Source organism: Vipera berus (genome assembly GCF_964194415.1).
Source record: "Vipera berus genome assembly, chromosome: 6".
In the NCBI taxonomy this organism is placed as follows: Eukaryota; Metazoa; Chordata; class Lepidosauria; order Squamata; family Viperidae; genus Vipera; species Vipera berus.
The window spans coordinates 44,543,836-44,562,927 of NC_138208.1; the positions used below are offsets into that span (position 1 = coordinate 44,543,836).

Sequence of the window (19,092 nt, forward strand, 5' to 3'; positions counted from 1 at the left end):
CCCAAGCCATTTAGGGCTTTATAGGTCATTACCAGCACCTTGAATCTCACCTGGAGGGCAACCGGAAGCCAATGCAGCTCGCGGAGTAGAGGTGTTACATGGGAGTATCGGGAAACCCCCATCACAACTCACGCGGCCGCATTCTGCACCAGCTGAAGCCTCCGAGTGGTCTTCAAGGGCAGCCCCATGTAGAGAGTGTTGCAGTAGTCTAAACGGGAGGTCACGAGCGCATGAGTGACCGTGCGTAGGGCATCTCGGTCCAGGTAGGGTCGCAACTGGCGCACCAGGCGAACCTGAGCAAAAGCCCCCCTGGTCACGGCTCCTATGTGTTCTTCAAAATTGAGCCGGGAGTCAAGGAGGACGCCCAAGTTGCGAGCCCTATCAACGGGGGGGTAACACCTCACCCCCCATCGTTAAAGGTGGAATGGTCTGGTTGACCCGAGATGCCGATATGCACAGCCACTCAGTCTTGGCAGGATTGAGACGAAGCCTGTTTCTCCCCATCCAGACCTGGACCGCCTCCAGGCAACGGGACATCACGGTGAGGGCATCGCTGGGTTGGTTCGGGGTGGAAAGAAAAAGTTGGGTATCATCAGCGTACTGATGTTACCCCACCCCGAAACCACGAATGATCTCACCCAGCAGCTTCATGTAGATGTTGAACAGGAGGGGTGAGAGAACCGACCCCTGAGGAACTCCACAAACAAGTGGCCTTGGGGTGGATCTCTGCCCTCCCGTCAACACGGACTGTGAGCGGCCCAGGAGATAGGAGGAGAACCACCGTAAAACGGTGCCTCCCATTCCCAACCCCCTGAGATGCCGCAGTAGGATACCATGGTCGATGGTATCAAAAGCCGCTGAGAGATCTAATAGGACTAGGACAGAGGAACAACCCCTGTCCCGAGCCCGCCAGAGATCATTCACCAGCGCGACCAATGCCGTCTCCGTGCTGTGTCCGGGCCTGGTACGGGTCCAGATAATCAGTTTCCTCCAGGAACAGAGGAAGCTGATGCGCCACCACACTCTCAACAACCTTCGCCAAAAAGCGAAGGTTGGAGACTGGACGATAATTATTTAAATGATCAGTGATAGCAGGAAAAAGACATGTTTTAATTAGAGTTTATTTGATTTTTTTTTTAAAAAAATACAACGGCCAAAATCTGTAGTCACATAGGGAAGTTAGGAGAAAAGACAGAGTGGTATGATGAAGATACAATAGCACTTTTACTATTAAGAAAGATTTTTAATTTAGAAATGGACCACAGAAATCTAAAATGCTGGAAAGGAACTAAATTGATGTTTTCTCTCTCTTTTTTTACAACTGAATCCAGGTAATGGCTTCAGTATGAGTTAAAAAATATTTGTTACAAAATGAGAAATCGATTGCTTCAAAGAGGTGTGATGGTTACTAATTTAGAGAGCTTTAAGAGAAAATTAGAGGGACGCGGTGGCTCAGTGGGTTAGGACGCTGAGCTTGTCGATCGGAAGGTCGGCAGTTTGGCGGGTCGAATCCCGAGTGCCGCGTAACAGAGTTGAGCGCCTGTTACTCGTCCCAGCTTCTGCCAACCTAGCAGTTCGAAAGCACGTCAAAATGCGAGTAGAAAAATAGGGACCACTCCGGTGGGAAGGTAACAGCGTTCCGTGCGCCTTTGGCGTCTAGTCATGCCGGCCACATGACCACGGAGACGTCCTCGGACAAGCGCTGGCTCTTCGGCTTTGAAACGGAGATGAGCACCGGCCCCTAGAGTCGGAAACGACTAGCACGCGTGTGCGGGGGAACCTTTACCTTTACCTTAAGAGAAAATTAAACAATTTCATAGAGAATAGTTTTTATCAGTGGCTATTTGGAACTTCATGTTGGTATACAATGTGCTTCTGCTGAAAGTAAATATCAGGAAAGTGCATTTGTGAAGCATTGAACTTGCATAATGGCCTTGTATAAATCACATCTCATTTTAGACTCCCACACTATTCATGTGTAGATAAGTGACATAAATTGTAAACATGTTTATATTGTCAAAAGTTAAATATCATTTTATTGCATTTTAAAAACTAAGCTCATTTAAATAGAAATATTTAACCATATTTTCAGGATCCAATTATATTTGAGAACACACAAACATGACCCCAACTATTTATCAACATTTCAGCTTTTTGTTCAGAAAGTATGGTTACATTCAGTACAAATAATGTATGTCTTTATGGTTTATTATCTAATTATCCGAATTATTAATTTATCACCAATGTGTAGTATAATATTATTTTCCTGTTTGAGTTGGATGTTTCAGCAACAAGTAACTCTGTAAAAATAATTTTATCTTAAAATGCTAGTCTTCACTGTGTATTGAAGTTATTGGTTATACACTATAGCAGAGGTTTCCGACCACTCGTCCGTGGACTGGCACCAGTCCGTGGCATGCCAGAATGGTACTGGGCCGCACAAACAAACAATGCCCCATCCATGGGATGCAGGCAGCATGTGAAACCACGCCCCCTCCGGTCCACATAAAAATCTGTCTCCATGGAACCAGTTCCTGGTGCCCAAAGGTTTGGGGACTGCTGCACTACAGCTTTCATAATGTCAACTCCAGTTGGTATAGAATGGAAGCATTTCAAAAGTCTTAATATTTAGAATCACATTTGTTAAAATTGCTCTATAAGGGTAAATTCTTAATACATTTTAAGTTTATAAACCTACTTTCCTTGAGGTCTAGACAATTTTCTTCAAAGATAGCATCATCCCAGACATGGCCTATCTATTGTTAGATAGTTTGTATGACACTAAATCAACAGGTTACTATTTAAAGGGGAGTATTGAGTCGAAATTTATTACTGGCTTCAGTAGAATAGTACATAATTGTTTTAATATTATTTAATTAAATATTTGATGTTAGATAAGCTAGCAATAGCAAAGACACAGTTGCTAATAAGAATGTCAACTTAATGCTTTGAATGGAAAAATAATAACACTGCAACTATACTGTTTTCCTTTGCTAATGAGAATAAGTTGGGGGGGGGGTTCATGGAACAACTCTAGAGGAAAATCTTTGATACTGCTTACTTTGTTTCTGTTTTCAGTCCTTGAGACCAAATCAGATTTATTTTATTTGTTCTATTCACATGTGTCTTCTGGTCCCTTAAGCTTTAATGTTGACATGAATCTGGACTGTGTACCTTGTGTTAGATCCTTCTTACTTCTTTATGTAGGACATTTACATTAATTTTGGTACTATAATTGACCAGAATACTTGAAATGTATTAATTGTGAAACTACCGTGTTTCCCCAAAAGTAAACCCTATTTCAAAAGTAAGCCACAACTGATTTTCGGGGGTGGGCCTAATATAAGCCCTCCCCCGAAAGTAAGCCCTAGCGCAGGGTGGGGCAAGTCAATCCAGATCTTCCGTGTGGCCGCCAGACATCCCCCACCCGCCACCAGCCTGCCAGGGCCCTTTGCCAGCAGCCGCTGGTGGAACTGGCTCCTGCTGGACCCGCCCACTCTGTCCCACTGTCTGCTTGCCTGAGGCTGCACCAAACCAAACCCTCGGCGAGTCCCAGCCTCTACCTCCTCTGCTGCTGGGACATTTCTCAGCTGCGTCAGGTGCAGTGTGGCAGCCAAGTGGCTGCCCATCCTGCTTCTGCCTCACGGGGCTCTTTGCCCACCTGGCTGCGCTGCTCTGGGCTGCCCTGCTGGGCTGCTCCTGCCTGGCATGGGGCGAGATGGCCCAGATCTAGAGTGCCAGCCTGCCAGGGCCATTTGCCAGTGGCCACCGGTGGAACCATGCCGGCCACCCCTCTGCCTTTGGGCTGCTTGAGCGCCAGCCTGCACGCCTACTCAGTGCTCAGGTGCCGGGCTAAGGGCTGAACCTGGCACTCTTTGGGTCCTGGCATGCACTGCAGCTCTCATGCTGGCTGGGCGCTTTTGGCCTCTACCGGCTGCTCCTGCTGGATCACCTTCTGCCCGGCCGGCTGCTGTTGCCACCGCCATGAGGTGAGGAGGCAAGGCAGGTGGCGGGGGTGGAGTTGCTTCCCTCCACCTGCCAGACACCTGCTGAAGCCACGCAGGGTAAGGTTGCTGCATCCGCCCCCACCCAGATGCCCTTGCCTCCCCAAGCAGTTTTTTACTTACCTGCCTTTCAACTGCATTGCGTTTCTCTGTTTGCTTCTCAGTCTTCGCCGCATGTTTGTGGGACAAAAGAAAAAAGTTCAATCACACTTTTTAACTTCTTGAGATCTTGCCTGGCAAGCCGGCGGCAGGGCAGCACTCTGGATCTGGGCCGACTCACCCTGCACCAGGCTTGCGCCCTTTCCACTACCCCCCACCATGGCCACACCAGTCCGCCACCTTGCCATCATGTTGCTTCTCCACCCCATGTACAGGCCCTACCTCACCTCTGCGTCCTTGCGGCCTACTGGTACCGGTACTGGCAAAAAGTAAGCCCTCCCCGAAAGTAAAACCTAGTCCTTACTTCAGAGCCCAAAAGAAAGACCGGGTCTTACTTTCGGGGAAACACGATATGTTCTTGTAAGAGGCAATTGTTCCTGAGTAATATCACGTCCTATGCTAAGCACATTAGCCTATAAGCATACTCCAGAGTTCTCAGTCTGCAATTACGGTCTCGAAACTAGTTTTCTGATATAGACACCAAAAGTTCTCCTTGGGAATTGCAGGAATTTATAATTGTTAAAAATTTTAAAACTAAATATAATAGATCTCTTTCATTAACAGGTATATGAGTAAAAGGATAATGCATACATACATTATTATGATGTCCAATATATGTTTTTGCAGGGATATTTGCCTTCAAGTGTGCTCGTGCAGAGGAACTGTTTAATATGCTGCAGGAAATCATGCAAAATAATAGTATAAATGTAGTAGAAGAACCAGTTGTAGAAAGGAGTTTACATCAAACAGAGATTGAGGTTCCAAGAACACCTCTCACACCTACCAGTAAGTTGATCTATGAGTGATTCATTGACTAGCCTTATATGATTTGTTAAGGTTGCCAATTTTTTTTACTCTGAATGTTTCAAGTGATAATTATTACACATAATTTTCACACCACATTATGGCTAATATTTCAAAGGAAATATATAGGAATTAGTGGACTAAAATTGTCATAAAGGATTCAATCCTGTTTTTTTCCCCAAGATGACACCAGATAAGAATGGAATGTTAACAATTGTTACTGGAAGTTTCCGGAGAGGTGGGGAGACGTTTTTGGCAGAGATAGTGATATGCAGGTTCTGAGGTTTTGCTTGATAAAAAATACAGGAAACCGGGAAGTTGCCTTCAAGCTTTACGTTTTTATTCAGCTGAGCAAAGATGGGCTTCTCTAAAAAAAGAGCAAAAGCCTTATTTTTATACCTACTTTGATTATGTAAGCAATTCACCCAGCAAAGCTGACACACATAAGATAAGAAGTAGCTAGTATGTTCCCCTTCGGGTGTTTTCCCCCAAGACACCATATGTTCACTTTTGGGTGGTTTGGGTGTTTCCCCAAGACACCAGATGTTCCCGGGTGGGTTAAAATATTGGGTGTTTCCTTTGCTGTCCTTTCATGACCCTGCATTCATGGGCCTGCAAGTGGCCAGAGAGAGCGGGTCCATCTGCACGTATTCACAATTGATACTGTCCCCTAAGTCCAGGTCATCAATATTGTCTTGGGAGTGAGCTATGGAATCAGGACAGAGTTTAAATTAGAGAGGCCTACTGTACAAAAGCAACTAAGACATATTGGCCCTCTGGCTGTACTGAGGTGATCTCTTGGAAAGACTTCAGAATGGGGCTTTGGCCTGGGATTTACGTATGTTTGCTACCGTGTTTCCCCAAAAATAAACCCCACCCTGAAAAAAAGACCTACCCTGATTTGTGGGGGTGTGCCTAATATAAGCCCTACTGCAAAAATAATCCCTAATTAGGACCCCGCCCACTCCATCCTACCTGGCTGCCGCAGTGGGGCAGGAGGCCGCATGGCACATCGTGCTGCTGCCGCCACAAGGTGAGACGGGGAGGGCCCCACACACCCTGCACCCGCTTCCTTCAGGGTTCTCCCCAGCCAGGCCATTCCTTGCTCCCTTTCAGTCCCCTTCCGGACTGCCATGCTACCCTACGGAGGATGGGTGGGGTAGGTCTGGTCCTCCTCCGCCATTTTGGAGCCAAGTGGAGTGACAGCGAAAGTCTCCGCTGCTGCTGTGCGCTGCTGGAGGGGCTTTCTTCATGCTCTGGCCCACAGATCTTCTGCCTAGCGGCAGCTGCCTTCTCCTCTACCAACTCTCCTGTGGCTTGCACCATGACCGCTGCCTCCCTCCACCAGCCTTTCATCGTCGCCACTGGAGAGAACAGAGAATGGGGAGGGGAACAGCGATGCACAGCGATGCAGAGCAGAGAAGAGCACTTGCTTGCCACCCTGCATTGCCCCACATCTCTCTTCTCTGTTCTCGAAATGGGAGCCACGTTTCCTGCCACTTCTCCCAGCACTGCTATAGAGTTTGGCGCACCATCGCCCAGCTCCTCTCTGTTCCCGAAAGCAAAAAAAAATCTTCACTAACCTTCTTTCCAGCTCTGGTGCATTTTACTCCTGCTGCAGGGAAACGGAGTTTGTGAGACTAAAAAAAAGTTCAGTCAGACCTTCCAACTTCTCATGAAAAAAAAAGATCTCGTGAAGTTGGAAGGTCTGACTGAACTTTTTTTTAGTCTCACGAACTCCGTTTCCCTGCAGCAGGAGAGAAATGTGCCAGAGCTGGAAAGCAGGTTAGTGAAGATTTTTTTTGTGCTTTCGGGAAGAGGGAAGAGCTGCACGATGGTGCGCCAAGCTCTATAGATTAATAAGAAAAAATGAATTTCAACAACTGTAGAATCTGGCTGAAGCATAACAAAAGTGACAAAAGTGAAGGGGTCCTGAATATTTTCTGAATGCACTGTATATAGATGGAATTATAACTGTTTATTGTTTTAATGACCTACCATGCTATGTTTTTTTCTTTGTTTTTTCATTTTTTGTTAAAGCATGTTTTATGTGTTTTTCTTCTCCTCTTTGACAATGTATGTATCCCCCGTTATTGTTTTTGGTTTTTTGCTCTTTTTTCTCATTTTTGTTACTTATTAAAAAATAAATAAATAAATACTCCAAGTTTTGAGAATGGTGTGAGTTATAAATTTTAATGAGTAAAATCTAATGCAGAGCAGGCCAAACCCAAGAATTGCATTTGTTTTTATTTTTATTTACTGTCCTTTTAGTCATGTATCCAGTTTGTAATATATGTAGCCTCTTGCTGTAGGGGCCATTTTAATACTTTATGTCCTGAGCAGAAAGTACAAAATCCCGAATGCCGCGTAACAGAGTGAGCGCCTGTTACTCGTCCCAGCTTCTGCCAACCTAGCAGTTCGAAAGCACGTAAAAAATGCAAGTAGAAAAATAGGGACCACTACGGTGGGAAGGTAACAGCGTTCCGTGCGCCTTTGGCATCTAGTCATGCCAGCCACATGACCACGGAGATGTCCTTGGACAAGCGCTGGCTCTTCGGCTTTGAAACGGAGATGAGTACCGGCTCCTAGAGTTGGAAACGACTAGCACGCGTGTGCGGGGGAACCTTTACCTTTTTTAAGATAAAATGCTGATATGAAATTCTGTTGAACTCTTTATTACCGTGTTTGAGTCTGTGTGCTTTTTGAGTTTTTGACTCCTGGCAACTCTCTGGACAAGCCCCTGCAGTTGTTACAATCTAACTTGTAGTGAACTAGTATTTATTAATGTATATTTTTGAAGGAATAATATTAATGGTATCAATGGAATAATTGGATTTTCTTTTTAACCAGCACCTGGATTGAGTGGGCAGAATTTACCTAATGGGTACCCAAGGCATCCCTCCTATGGAGATGCTTCATCACATCCTTCCAGCAGACACCCTTCAGTAGGAAGTGCACGTCTTCCTTCAGTTGGTGAAGAGTCCACGCACCCCTTACTTGTAGCAGAGGAACAAGTAAGTTATTCTGAATTTTCCATATTCTAATTCTATTGTTACTAGCCATTATTATATATTTATATTAACACTGCTAAAATATGCCCTGTATATGATGGAAGTATATTGAATCCAGTTTCATGTTTACTGGATGTCTACATTATTATATACCGCTGTTGAATATAATAAATCTATGTGATCAGGAGTCAAAAAAGAATATGGTAATGCATAAGATTGACATTTGACTCTTTATCTTTTGCAGGTGCATACATATGTGAATACAACAGGTGTACAGGAGGAAAGAAAAAACAAACCAACTGCACGCACACCTCTGGAACAAAAGGTTCCCAGTGCAGAAACAAACAAGGCAAGAGAAGAAGAGACTTGCTCTGATGACAGGGATGCCCAGGTTGTACTGGAACCTGAAGGAGTCAAATTTGTTTTGGGCCCTACCCCTGTCCAGCGACAGTTAATGGAGAAGGAAAAACTGGAATCAAGTGGGAACAGTGTTCAAATTAGTGGGAACAATACTGAAACAAGTGGTAGCAGTACTCAAGCTGGTGGAAATAGTAACAGTGAATGGGATACTGGATATGACAGTGATGAACGCAAAGAGGTTTCTTCTGGTAATAAACTAACCTATGAAAATGTAAATAGATTGTCTATCCCTAATGCTCCAGGCCTCAGGAGAGGTCGTCTAGTGTCATCCAGTACTTCTGATACTCAAAACATCAACAATTCAGCTCAAAGGAGAACTGCGCTGTTAAATTATGAAAATCTTCCTTCTTTGCCTCCAGTTTGGGAAGCTCATAAGCTAAGTAAAGAGGAGGATGACAGTTTAGGACCAAAGACTCCCTCTTTGAATGGCTATCATAATAACTTAGATCCCATGCATAATTATGTCAATACAGAGAATGTAACAGTACCATCAAGTGCTCACAAAGTTGAATATGCAAGACGTCGGGACTGTACCCCTACGGTGTTCAATTTTGATATTAGGCGACCAAGTTCAGAACATAGGCAACTCAATTATATACAAGTTGATTTGGAAGGTGGCAGTGACTCTGATAACCCACAGACTCCCAAAACTCCTACTACTCCACTTCCCCCAACACCAACCAGACGCACCGAGCTATATGCTGTGATAGATATTGAAAGAACTGCTGCTATGTCAAACTTGCAGAAAGCACTGCCACGAGACGACGGTACTTCTAGAAAAACTAGACATAACAGTACTGACCTGCCTATGTGAGCCTGAAATGCAGTAGTTAAATCACTTGCACCTTTGTGAAGAATTGTTTTAATTGGATGAGTGCTGTTTTATCTTTGAATGATCACCTTGCATAGGTTAATAGATTTTTCTGAATACTTCATTTGCTTGCTTAAAGGGAATTTAAGGTAGAAAAAGTATTAAATAACATTATCACTTTATAATTATAGAAACAGCTTTTAAATATTTTTGCCATTTTTATAGTGCCTATTTTATTGTCTGAAAGTTGTAGTAGCCAATTATAACAAATCGGCCATGTGCCTAAAATCACTGTCAAGGCATTATGACACTCCTATGCTGCCTGAAACTTGCATTATTTGCAAATCAGTAAAATTTCTCATAGTATATTAATAGACCTACAGATCCCAGTTGAATTTATGACTTTGTGTTGGTATAAATGACAAAGATTTTAGTCAACTTCAGTTGTCAAATCATGGTACAGTTTTTTTTCAGAATGCTGGGTTTATGAGAAAGGACTGACAGGCAGCTGTTACCCTCCAAACTTCTCCTAATAGGAGCAGTTTTCTATAGTAAATCCTTTTATTAAATCTAGCAAAGCCAATTTTTAGTATTGAGGAGAATGCTGTTTAGTGGCTGATTTGGGAGAGATAAAAATGGATGAAATCAACATCTTCATTAAGATTTCATTCAGATGTCATGTAGCTCATGGAATTGGTTTAAAATTACCCATGATCTTTAGATGCACTTTAAATTCACTAACCATAAGTCCAACAACTAGTAATTTAAAACATGCTCTGGTACAATTTTATTAAAAAGTTTGTGTTGCAGTTCTAGATTATTATTTTTTTGCTTTCTCAAGTTATAACAACAGGTAATAAATATGAAGAAGGTACATTGTTTAGTGGGAAAACGACATGCACCTAAATAATTTCAAACCTTTTGTCAAGTGAAGATGGATATTGTTAAAGGAGTATTGTGCTTTATGGGCTAAGGGCTATAAATTGTATATATAGGACACAGGATAATATTGCATTTACCCACAATGCAACTTTCCTAGCTCTTTTTTTTTTATGTGTAGCTCTATTACTTTCTCCAGAGCTGCTTTTGAAGATCTTCAAAGACCTATAAAGGCCTCCTGGAACAGACTGTTCTGTGCCCTCTTGACAGGATGCAAGCAGAAGTAAAAAAAAAAAGCATTCAAAAGCACTACTAATGCACAGGTCTCTTTACTTTTTGACTTCTGTGTTATTTTTTTAAATATACCAACTTGTTTAGATTTCGGCTGCCACTATTGTTATATGAGATATAGCATTAATTTTTTTCCATCAGGTTTCCTTCCATCAAAGAATTTAAAATTTGTCTTTTTAGATAGCAGCTACATTTTTTTCTATACTTTTACACAGATACTCACACTCTAGATATTTTTAATGTTGATTCACAATCATGTATCTACAGTGGGGTTTTTTTTACCTTTTACTTTTGAAAATCTTCTTTTACCTCTCTTTTTTCAGTTGTATCAGTAGTTTAATTCTGTATGTAATTTGTGTTCAACATATTTTCTGTGTTTCATCTTGTTCCATGTCTTTCATATGTATTGGAAAGGCTCATTTGTAATATTGTCAATTAAGAGAAAACCAACTTTCACAAATTTAAAGATGCATTATGTTCATTTCAGAGCAAGAAGTGATTTGTTATTTTTACAGAGGCATGCTGTGATATGTTTTCATAGTTTAACCCCCAAAAAGGAATTGCAGACCAAAGTATCAAAAGTCAGAATGATGGATTTAATACATTGTATGACTTACTTATGGAAGTCAGTAGTTAGTTCTATGAATAATGACAGTTTGTGGCCCTGTTATCTATAAGCAAAAATCCTTTCAGTTCTGTTATAAGCTACTATTTTTATAATGTTATTGATATCATGTTCATCTTAAGCCAGTTTCGCTAAGAGTAAAAATGGAATGCCTGCTGAATGTATAGGTCATCTCTTAAAGTAATACTCATAACTCTTTAATAGATACTTGATAGCTTAATTACTCCTGACTATTTCCTGTACATTTGCCATTTGCTGATTTTTTTTACCTTTTAATCTATTTTTGACTGTCAAATTCCCAGTTAGAAGTCTGTACTGTATCCAGTGCTGTGCAAAGTTTATAACAGTATGAAGCAGTTTCTATCTATAATTCAAAAACATAAAACCTTTTATAAGGAGCTATGACGTTTATACAGATAATCCTCAATTTACAACAATTGGACTGGAATTCTGGTTGAAAGTCAAGGCACACTATGTTATCAGATCTGATTTTTTTTACAGTGGTTGTTAAGCAAATCATATGGTCATAAGTCCAAATCCTGTGGTTATTAAGCAAATCACACAGTCATAAGTCCAAATTCACTTTCCCAAATGGACATGTTTTGCTGAAAACCAGCAAAAAAATGTTACAGATCATGATCATGAGACAGTGCAACCAGTTTTAAATGTTAGCTGGGGGGGCAGCACATTTTATGGTAGCTAGAAGTGCTTTATGGGCTGTAAAGCACCCTGAGGCCATGACTTGTAACTGGAAGACTATCTATAGAGAGGTAGCTGTTCTTACGCATTTTGAGAATGTAGGAAAAAAGTGGTTTAGCTAGTATGGTTTCCTAGGGGAAAGAAAAACCAAACTAAACCAGACATTATGAGAAAACTGAAATATAGAAGAAGCTTATTTCTTCATTGGACTTAAAGTATGAATTCTATAGATCAGCACATAATGATACTGTTTCATTTATTTATAAAATTTCAAAATTGCATTTTTATTTGTATGGTAAGTTCAGTTCTGGCCGGTGTTACCACATAATATATTTTGTCTAAAGCTGAAATCCTTCATCTACTTACTTGGGACTAAAGTCCTATTGAAGTCTGTTTTCACTTCTCAATAGACATCCATACATTTGTACCATAAGGTACTGATTTTTTCAACAGTTGAGAAAATGGGAAAACATTGGAACGATCAATATAGAAATAAAGTAAGATTTTATTATTTGAATATAAAATAATATGTAGCCTTTAGTATAATCATGCAGAAATTAAAGGAATTCATATTTTAAAAGAAACTCTGAAAAATATTCATGTTATGTAGCAGTGGCAATACATTTGGATAGCTAAACGTCATAATGATGTACTATTTTCTACACAAAATACTGTCCTATGGATACTTAACTGGGATTTAATATCTAGAATCACTAAGAAATCTGTTTCTGACTAAAACAGGACTAAAAGCCCTTAGGCTTTCAGTAAAACAGTTATTCCCAAATTACATTTATTTTATCTCACATGATAGTAATAAATTTGTAACTGAGAATATTAACACTTCAAAAAAGGACCAATTTCTTCAATCAATAATTATTCATTTTGGCAAGTATTTAGTATTCCAGATCTGGAGCAATAGCAACATTGCTAACACTTAGTAATTTAGAATGTTACATCTAAAAATAAATGCAGTTAACAACAACGGAACCTTTGGAAACATATGACAGTATTCAATCAGACCAAAAGGCAATTTGTATGTGGCCAATCAGGTTTATTTAGGGAGTTCACAGCAACATTTGAGTGCAGTGGCATTGTCACACAGCACAGCCAGAAGCATACTGGCTCCAAATCCAGAAATGTGTGTGTGTTTGTGTACATATACACAGAAAAGGTAAAGTTTGGTAAAGTTTCTGTTCTGTTGCAATTTCATTTCTCACAAGAATGCTTAAGGGGATAAATTGTCTGAAAAAGTCTTGCGGTTATAGTGTGTAAGAATATATCAGATATTCAACTAGAACTCTTAGTCATGGAAAGATCGGTGTTTCCTTTATAATGACGTTTTAACATTCTATCTGGCAAACATTTCGGTTTTGTTGTCAGTAAATTTAAGAATATAGGAGACTAAGGTTACTCTCTGTAAGGAACATTAACCCCCAAAAGTCAGAATCATATACAAGCCCACCACAGTTTAATCTACAGTATTGCAGTTAACTGGAACTGTTTGCTAGAACCCCATGCCTTAAGTAGTTTTTCTCCAGACTGGTGCCAAATGTGCTGTGCTACAACTGTCTCATTTTGAAGCCAGCATATTGGCTGAAAATTAGGCACTGCATATCCAAAACACTTAAAAGAGACCAGGTTGTAGAAAAAGTTCAAGTTCCAAAATTCTGAAAATACCTATATGCAAGTGCAATGTAATAGGAAAGCTAATGTAATCAGAAAAATAAGATTTGTTGTTAAATTTCAGCATGATGGCCTATGTCTGTTTCTCTATTCTTCATGCATTCAGTACTTAAATGTTACCTTCTAAGCATGTTGGACAGTAATTGAGATAATTATTTCCTTTCTCTATAGTTTCATCTTTCCAGTGATTGGTAATATATCTCATTAGCTGCTGTCAGCTGATGACATGCACTTTCCTGGATAGAATCCATTATGGTAAATTCATAATTGCAAATTTCCAAGTGCTTTTCTTTTCATCAGTATTAACAATTGCATTGGACTTGCAAAGTGCTTATCAGGACAGCACTAAAAATAAACATTTAGGGGAATTAGCATACTAATGATTTTTTTAAAAAAAATACAGTGCCTTCAGTAACGATAATCCACTTTTTTGTGACTTTGTGATAATTTAGCCTGAATTTCAGTATTATAGAAAGGTACAAGAAATGAGATAACATTGCTACACTTGAAGCCTTTTACTGTGATAGTTTTGTAGTGGAAAGCCTAAGGGAAGATGTAATAGTTTGCTAAAATAAAGTGTAATCAGAGCTAGATCAGCATGTACACTGCTATTCTGAAAATTATATTTAGTAAAATCCTAATTCTATCCATTTTTCTGTGCCATATTTTCTACATCTAGATTGTAGACATAAAATATGCCAAATTATATTATGTCAAAACAAATTTGCATACATGTTATCTAACTACTTGAAGGCTAAGTACATAGATCTGAGGTGGCAAGAAAATGCTTTGCACACACAAAAAATGTGCCTCCATTACAGGAAATCTGTTTAGCCTACCATAGTTTCAAAGGTTGTGGTAGGCATTTAAAACACATTTCAGCTACTTCAACCACCAGACACCTTTTTTTCATTGGAAAGTTAGCCTGGAAGGCAGTGGCACTTTTATACACATGAACAGATACACGGCCATGGCTACATGTTGAAATGATCAGTTTGATAAATTCAGCTAAGAAGTGCTTTACTAAAGCATGATAGAAAACAAAATTGTGTCATTGAACTTCTAATAATTTACATATTGAATTATTTCTACATAGAAGAAATATGTGCAGGACGCTTCTCTGAATTGTTAGTATCAGTTGAAGCTGATGAGTTAAAGCAGTTTCAAGACAGTCAAAATTGCCTTTATATGATTTATTCTAAACTGGTTCTGCTATGGGAATGTGCAGTTGCATGCTAAAATGATCCAACTGTCAACATAGGGCTTCCCTTTGTAGTTTAATTGCACAAATTCCTACCTTAAGGAGGTATAAGCTTTTGTTCGCACTAAAGGTGCAAAAACCAAAAAACCCACCCTGATGTTTTCTCTGCTGGGTTCAGTTATCCTCATCTGTTCTGTTTTTAATTGTTTCTCATTGTCAGTGAGTTTTGCACTATTGCATCTGTGCATTTATTAGTCAAAAGGTTTCTAACAGAAGCAACTGATTTAAATTTGAATTATCCTTACAAAAACTATTATCTAATGATATCAGAAAACAGCTGATTTAGTCAAGACTGTTTTTTAATCTTGTTCTTTCATGCACTCTCCCACCTGTCCCCTCCTATCAATTTTTAACTGACTAAAATGTAGTGTATTGTTATACTGCATTACTGAAGGTAAAAATATATGGGTGCATTGCCATAATTTTTTGAATAGGAAGAGTCTATTTACTAGAAGTTAAGTTTTATTTCTGGCCAGCGAAGACGATCAAATAGAACATTTACTGAAAGGGCAGCAGACATAGTATTAAGTAGATCCAAATTATACAAATCTATTTAGTAGATAAGATAAAGATATTTTGGGCTGAAATGTAATTTGTGGCTATTACAATTTATCTTAATGTACTCAGGAATAATACAGTGAAATGTACTTACTGTATTATTATGTAAAAGAAAATTGGTAATAGAATATATCAAAGCAATATTGCATGTGATCCCACTATATAATGATTTCTTTACTTTTTAAAAGCATCTTGAATTCTTATTGGAATCTTAATGAAAGCCCTTTCCCCTTCCTCTGTTTGAGAAATTGCATCTATTCTAAGTATAAAAAAAGTTTATGGCAAATGCCTACCCATTTAATTTCAAAATTATAATGTTCTAAAACATGTGCATTTATTAAAAATAAACTAAGAGGAAGTTATGAAGTCCTGAATTAGATTTGAAGCCTAGAATCATTAAAATTGCTTGGACGTTCTGATACTCTACCATTGTCTCTTCTCTAGAATTATCTAGTTTGTTGATTGCACAGTATTTTCTCTTGCTAAACTTTTATTCTATTAGCAATGTATTGCAACAATGGATTATTTTCTAATATTATTTAAATGTTGGTATTTTTCACATTGGTGTGACTAGTTAATTAGAAGAGTTTCTCTACATTGCTAATGATATGAAACACTATTTTAATTGTTAAGGTGATCATCCCATTTTGGATTCCCCAGTTCAAACACAAATTTCCAAGACAACATGATTTAAATGAATTTTGTCTATTTACGAGATATATGTTCCCCTAAGTATCGGTCTGGATTGCATTCTTCCGTTTTATAGCTTTGTTTAAACATTATGTACCAGCTCTAACTAATCCATTCTGATAAATCCTTACCACAGACTTCATAACTGGCAGCTCTTGTGGTACAGCCAACTCGTTTTTCAAGTTTTATGGCCTAACATGTTAACATACTAACATGATAATAAGACTAGAGCCTGAGACCCATGAGCAGAAGGAAGATTAAGTTACAGGATTTTCTTGCTCCACAACCTGGAAAACCTGTCCCTGAGAATTGGAACAGCAAGTAAAATATCATAGGATGAGGTGTAAAGGATTATTGTGGGAGATATCTTGGATGAATGGTATTTGCCTTACACAAGGTGCATCCATTTTTAAGATGGTTGACAACTGATTGCATCAATTCTCGTAGATTTTGGTAGAGATAGTAGAAGAGAAAGGAGGGAAGTTTTCTTTTGTGTTTCCATAATTTTACTCCAAATCAACACAGCATTTCTTGTGAAAGTTAAGATCCCTCAAAATAGCCTTTATAATCCATGAAGCATTGCTGAAAATCAAATCTTAACCATTTACTTGCAAAAGGTATGTAAATTATTAGTTTTTTAAGGAAAAAACAATATATTTGGTAACATACATATTGTCTGTCACAGCCACTAGAATTAAGCTTTTGTATTTACATGTAATGTGTGATAGTCTTATGAATGAGTTTATTAATTATTTTGGCACAATGTGGTCTTCCTGTATGTTCATAAAGAACTGCCTTGGAACAGGGCCTTTATGAACACACAATTCTCAGTGAGATGTCCTTTGAAACATTCTGTAACAAAATGTATGATGTAGAGGGCTACACACACGAACACACACAGCCTTAAAGGAGTATAGAAGCAATTAGACAATTTCTCTAATATATGAAAGGATGAAATTAACCCCAAATTAGAAAGTGTCTTCTTCCTCTAGTTCTTACTTTCCAGAGAATAATCTTTGCCATATAAATATAACAGTGGAAATAATATTGTCAGACAATTACACATATTGTATTACCTTCTGCTAAAGGGAAGAATGATCAAAATCTCAGTTTAGAGATTCAATTCACTAACATAATAAAAATTTGTCTTTTTCAGCAATTATCCAAAAATATGGAAAAATGCTCAGTAAATCAAGTATTCAATAATTAATAAGTACAGATATATGTGGAGTTAAATATTACTGTGAATTTTGCTTCTCTTCATGCTTTGAGTTTTGAAATACTCTATGTGAAATAAATGATGTTAAAAATGGAGAGGACCCTTCACTCAGGAATTTCTATACTTGTTAACAATGGATGTCAACATTTTAAACTTTAATTTCACCTTTAAAAGTACATACATGTTATCTCTGTATTCTTATTAATTGCTAAACTAGGAACACAAATACTGTCACCGAATGTAAAGGAAATGCTTCCATTTTGTAAAAAAGATTTAGTGTTTGTACATTATGTCTCAACCAGAAAGTGCGATGCCTTTTTTATTTTTAGGGCATAAACTTCCATTCATTGTAGCATCACCTATTGTTATGTCTTTGGATCCACTGTGTAGGTAGAAAAATAGGCAGTGTTTCAGAAGTTATTAATCTGACATCTGAATATGAAAACAGGTAACAGTTCTGTAATCACCAGTGTGCCACAAATGCATTTCTGAAATGCATAAATATACATTTCTATAAAAGCCAAATCTGTATTTGTATGTTAATTTTTCTTTACACTGTTAAAATACTGTAAAGTTGTATGTCCTAATTTTGAATTATAAAAATGTTTTCCTACATAAAAGCATCAATATAGCAACTTTGTATGAAAGTAGCTTTCTAGAGTTTTATTTTATATATTAAAAGTCTAAAGTTGCCAAAATGCTCCTTGAGAAGTTCAAAAGCTTTTTTAATTTTTTCCCCTCCACTGTGGCTCTTTTTTAAACATTCCAGGGTTCTTTTGAAGCAACAGTATTGTTCTTAAAAACATACCGTATTTGTTTTTCAGCAACCATATATTACCATTTAAGCTTGCTTTTACATTGGTTTATCAGATGATGTCCATTTTGAAATGTATTCTGTAATACTGATAGCATTGTCCTCCCCATCAGTGCCAGCTTCACAAAGAACAGTAGCATGGCAATAAAATGTTGATTTTATTATATAAGAGTGTTCACTGTGTCTTCAATATTATGTGGGATGCTGTTTTCACATGTCCTGGATGCAGTGCTTTTTTTGTAAAAAAAAAAAAAGTGCCAGAACTCACACACGTCATACAACCCCCCTTGCCTACCCTACAAGGTTCTATCCAAAAAAGGTGCCGGAACTCCATTCTGGAAGTTCTATGACAAAAAAAAGCCCTGCCTGGATGTATGGTATTTTTCTTGATATTCAACTTGAAAAAGACTAATAGTAATCAAGTGACTCTTAATGAAGATGCCCAGAAATTTCTGCCAAGTGATACATGATATGTCTTTAGAATCTATACAATAAAAACTTTCTGGTGCTAAGCAGATGTCTGGGCCAAATCAGCCAATTGTTTAATAAGTTGTTCAACAACCAGCCCTAATTATCCCTTTAATTAATTGATTATACTATCAGAACAATTGTTTTCCTACTACCACATCATGTTAGTATGACTTTATAAAACAAGGATCAAACTGTTATTTGTTGAATCAGAATATATATAATAATTTTCAAGAAAACTAGTACTTGCTTTGTCTATGGAGATTCTCAGTTATTCTCAGGTTAGGGTTGTCCCAAAGGTACTTTCTCAAAAGACAAGTGGACTTTGTTTTTTTTGAAGACATTTTCGCTTCTCATCCAAGAAAAGAAACTTCTTGGGTGAGAAGCAAAACATCTTCAAGGAAAAAGAAAGTCCAGTTGCCTTTTGAAAAAGTACCTTTAGGATACTACTTGCTTTCTGAATCTGTAACTAATGTAGCCTGAGGGCCTTTACTTGTATTTCTTGCATTTGCCAAGTTGAAGAAATTACCATTGTGACTTTGGGCCAGAAATGAAACAGCAAATAACAGTAGATGTCCAAGAGAAGACAGAATTAGAACAATGGAGATACTGGCTTTTGCTTTTAACATGAACTTTTAGTTGGTAACTGCTGTCATTTATGTTGTCTCATCATTGCTTCCATCATGCTTGGTACAT

The 19,092-nt window shown here is 38.5% G+C and overlaps 1 protein-coding gene across 1 annotated transcript in view; it reads left to right on the forward strand.

The window, feature by feature from the left end:
- FRS2 (fibroblast growth factor receptor substrate 2) overlaps positions 1–18,091 on the forward strand; it is a 48,463-nt gene extending 30,372 nt beyond the window's left edge. Inside the window, exons 5-7 of the mRNA XM_081330955.1 lie at positions 4,791–4,949; positions 7,818–7,981; positions 8,223–18,091. Of these exons, the coding sequence (XP_081187081.1) occupies positions 4,791–4,949; positions 7,818–7,981; positions 8,223–9,212 (1,313 nt within the window). The 3' untranslated portion in view covers positions 9,213–18,091. The remainder of the gene's footprint in view (positions 1–4,790; positions 4,950–7,817; positions 7,982–8,222) is intronic.
- Positions 18,092–19,092: the final 1,001 nt, after the last annotated feature.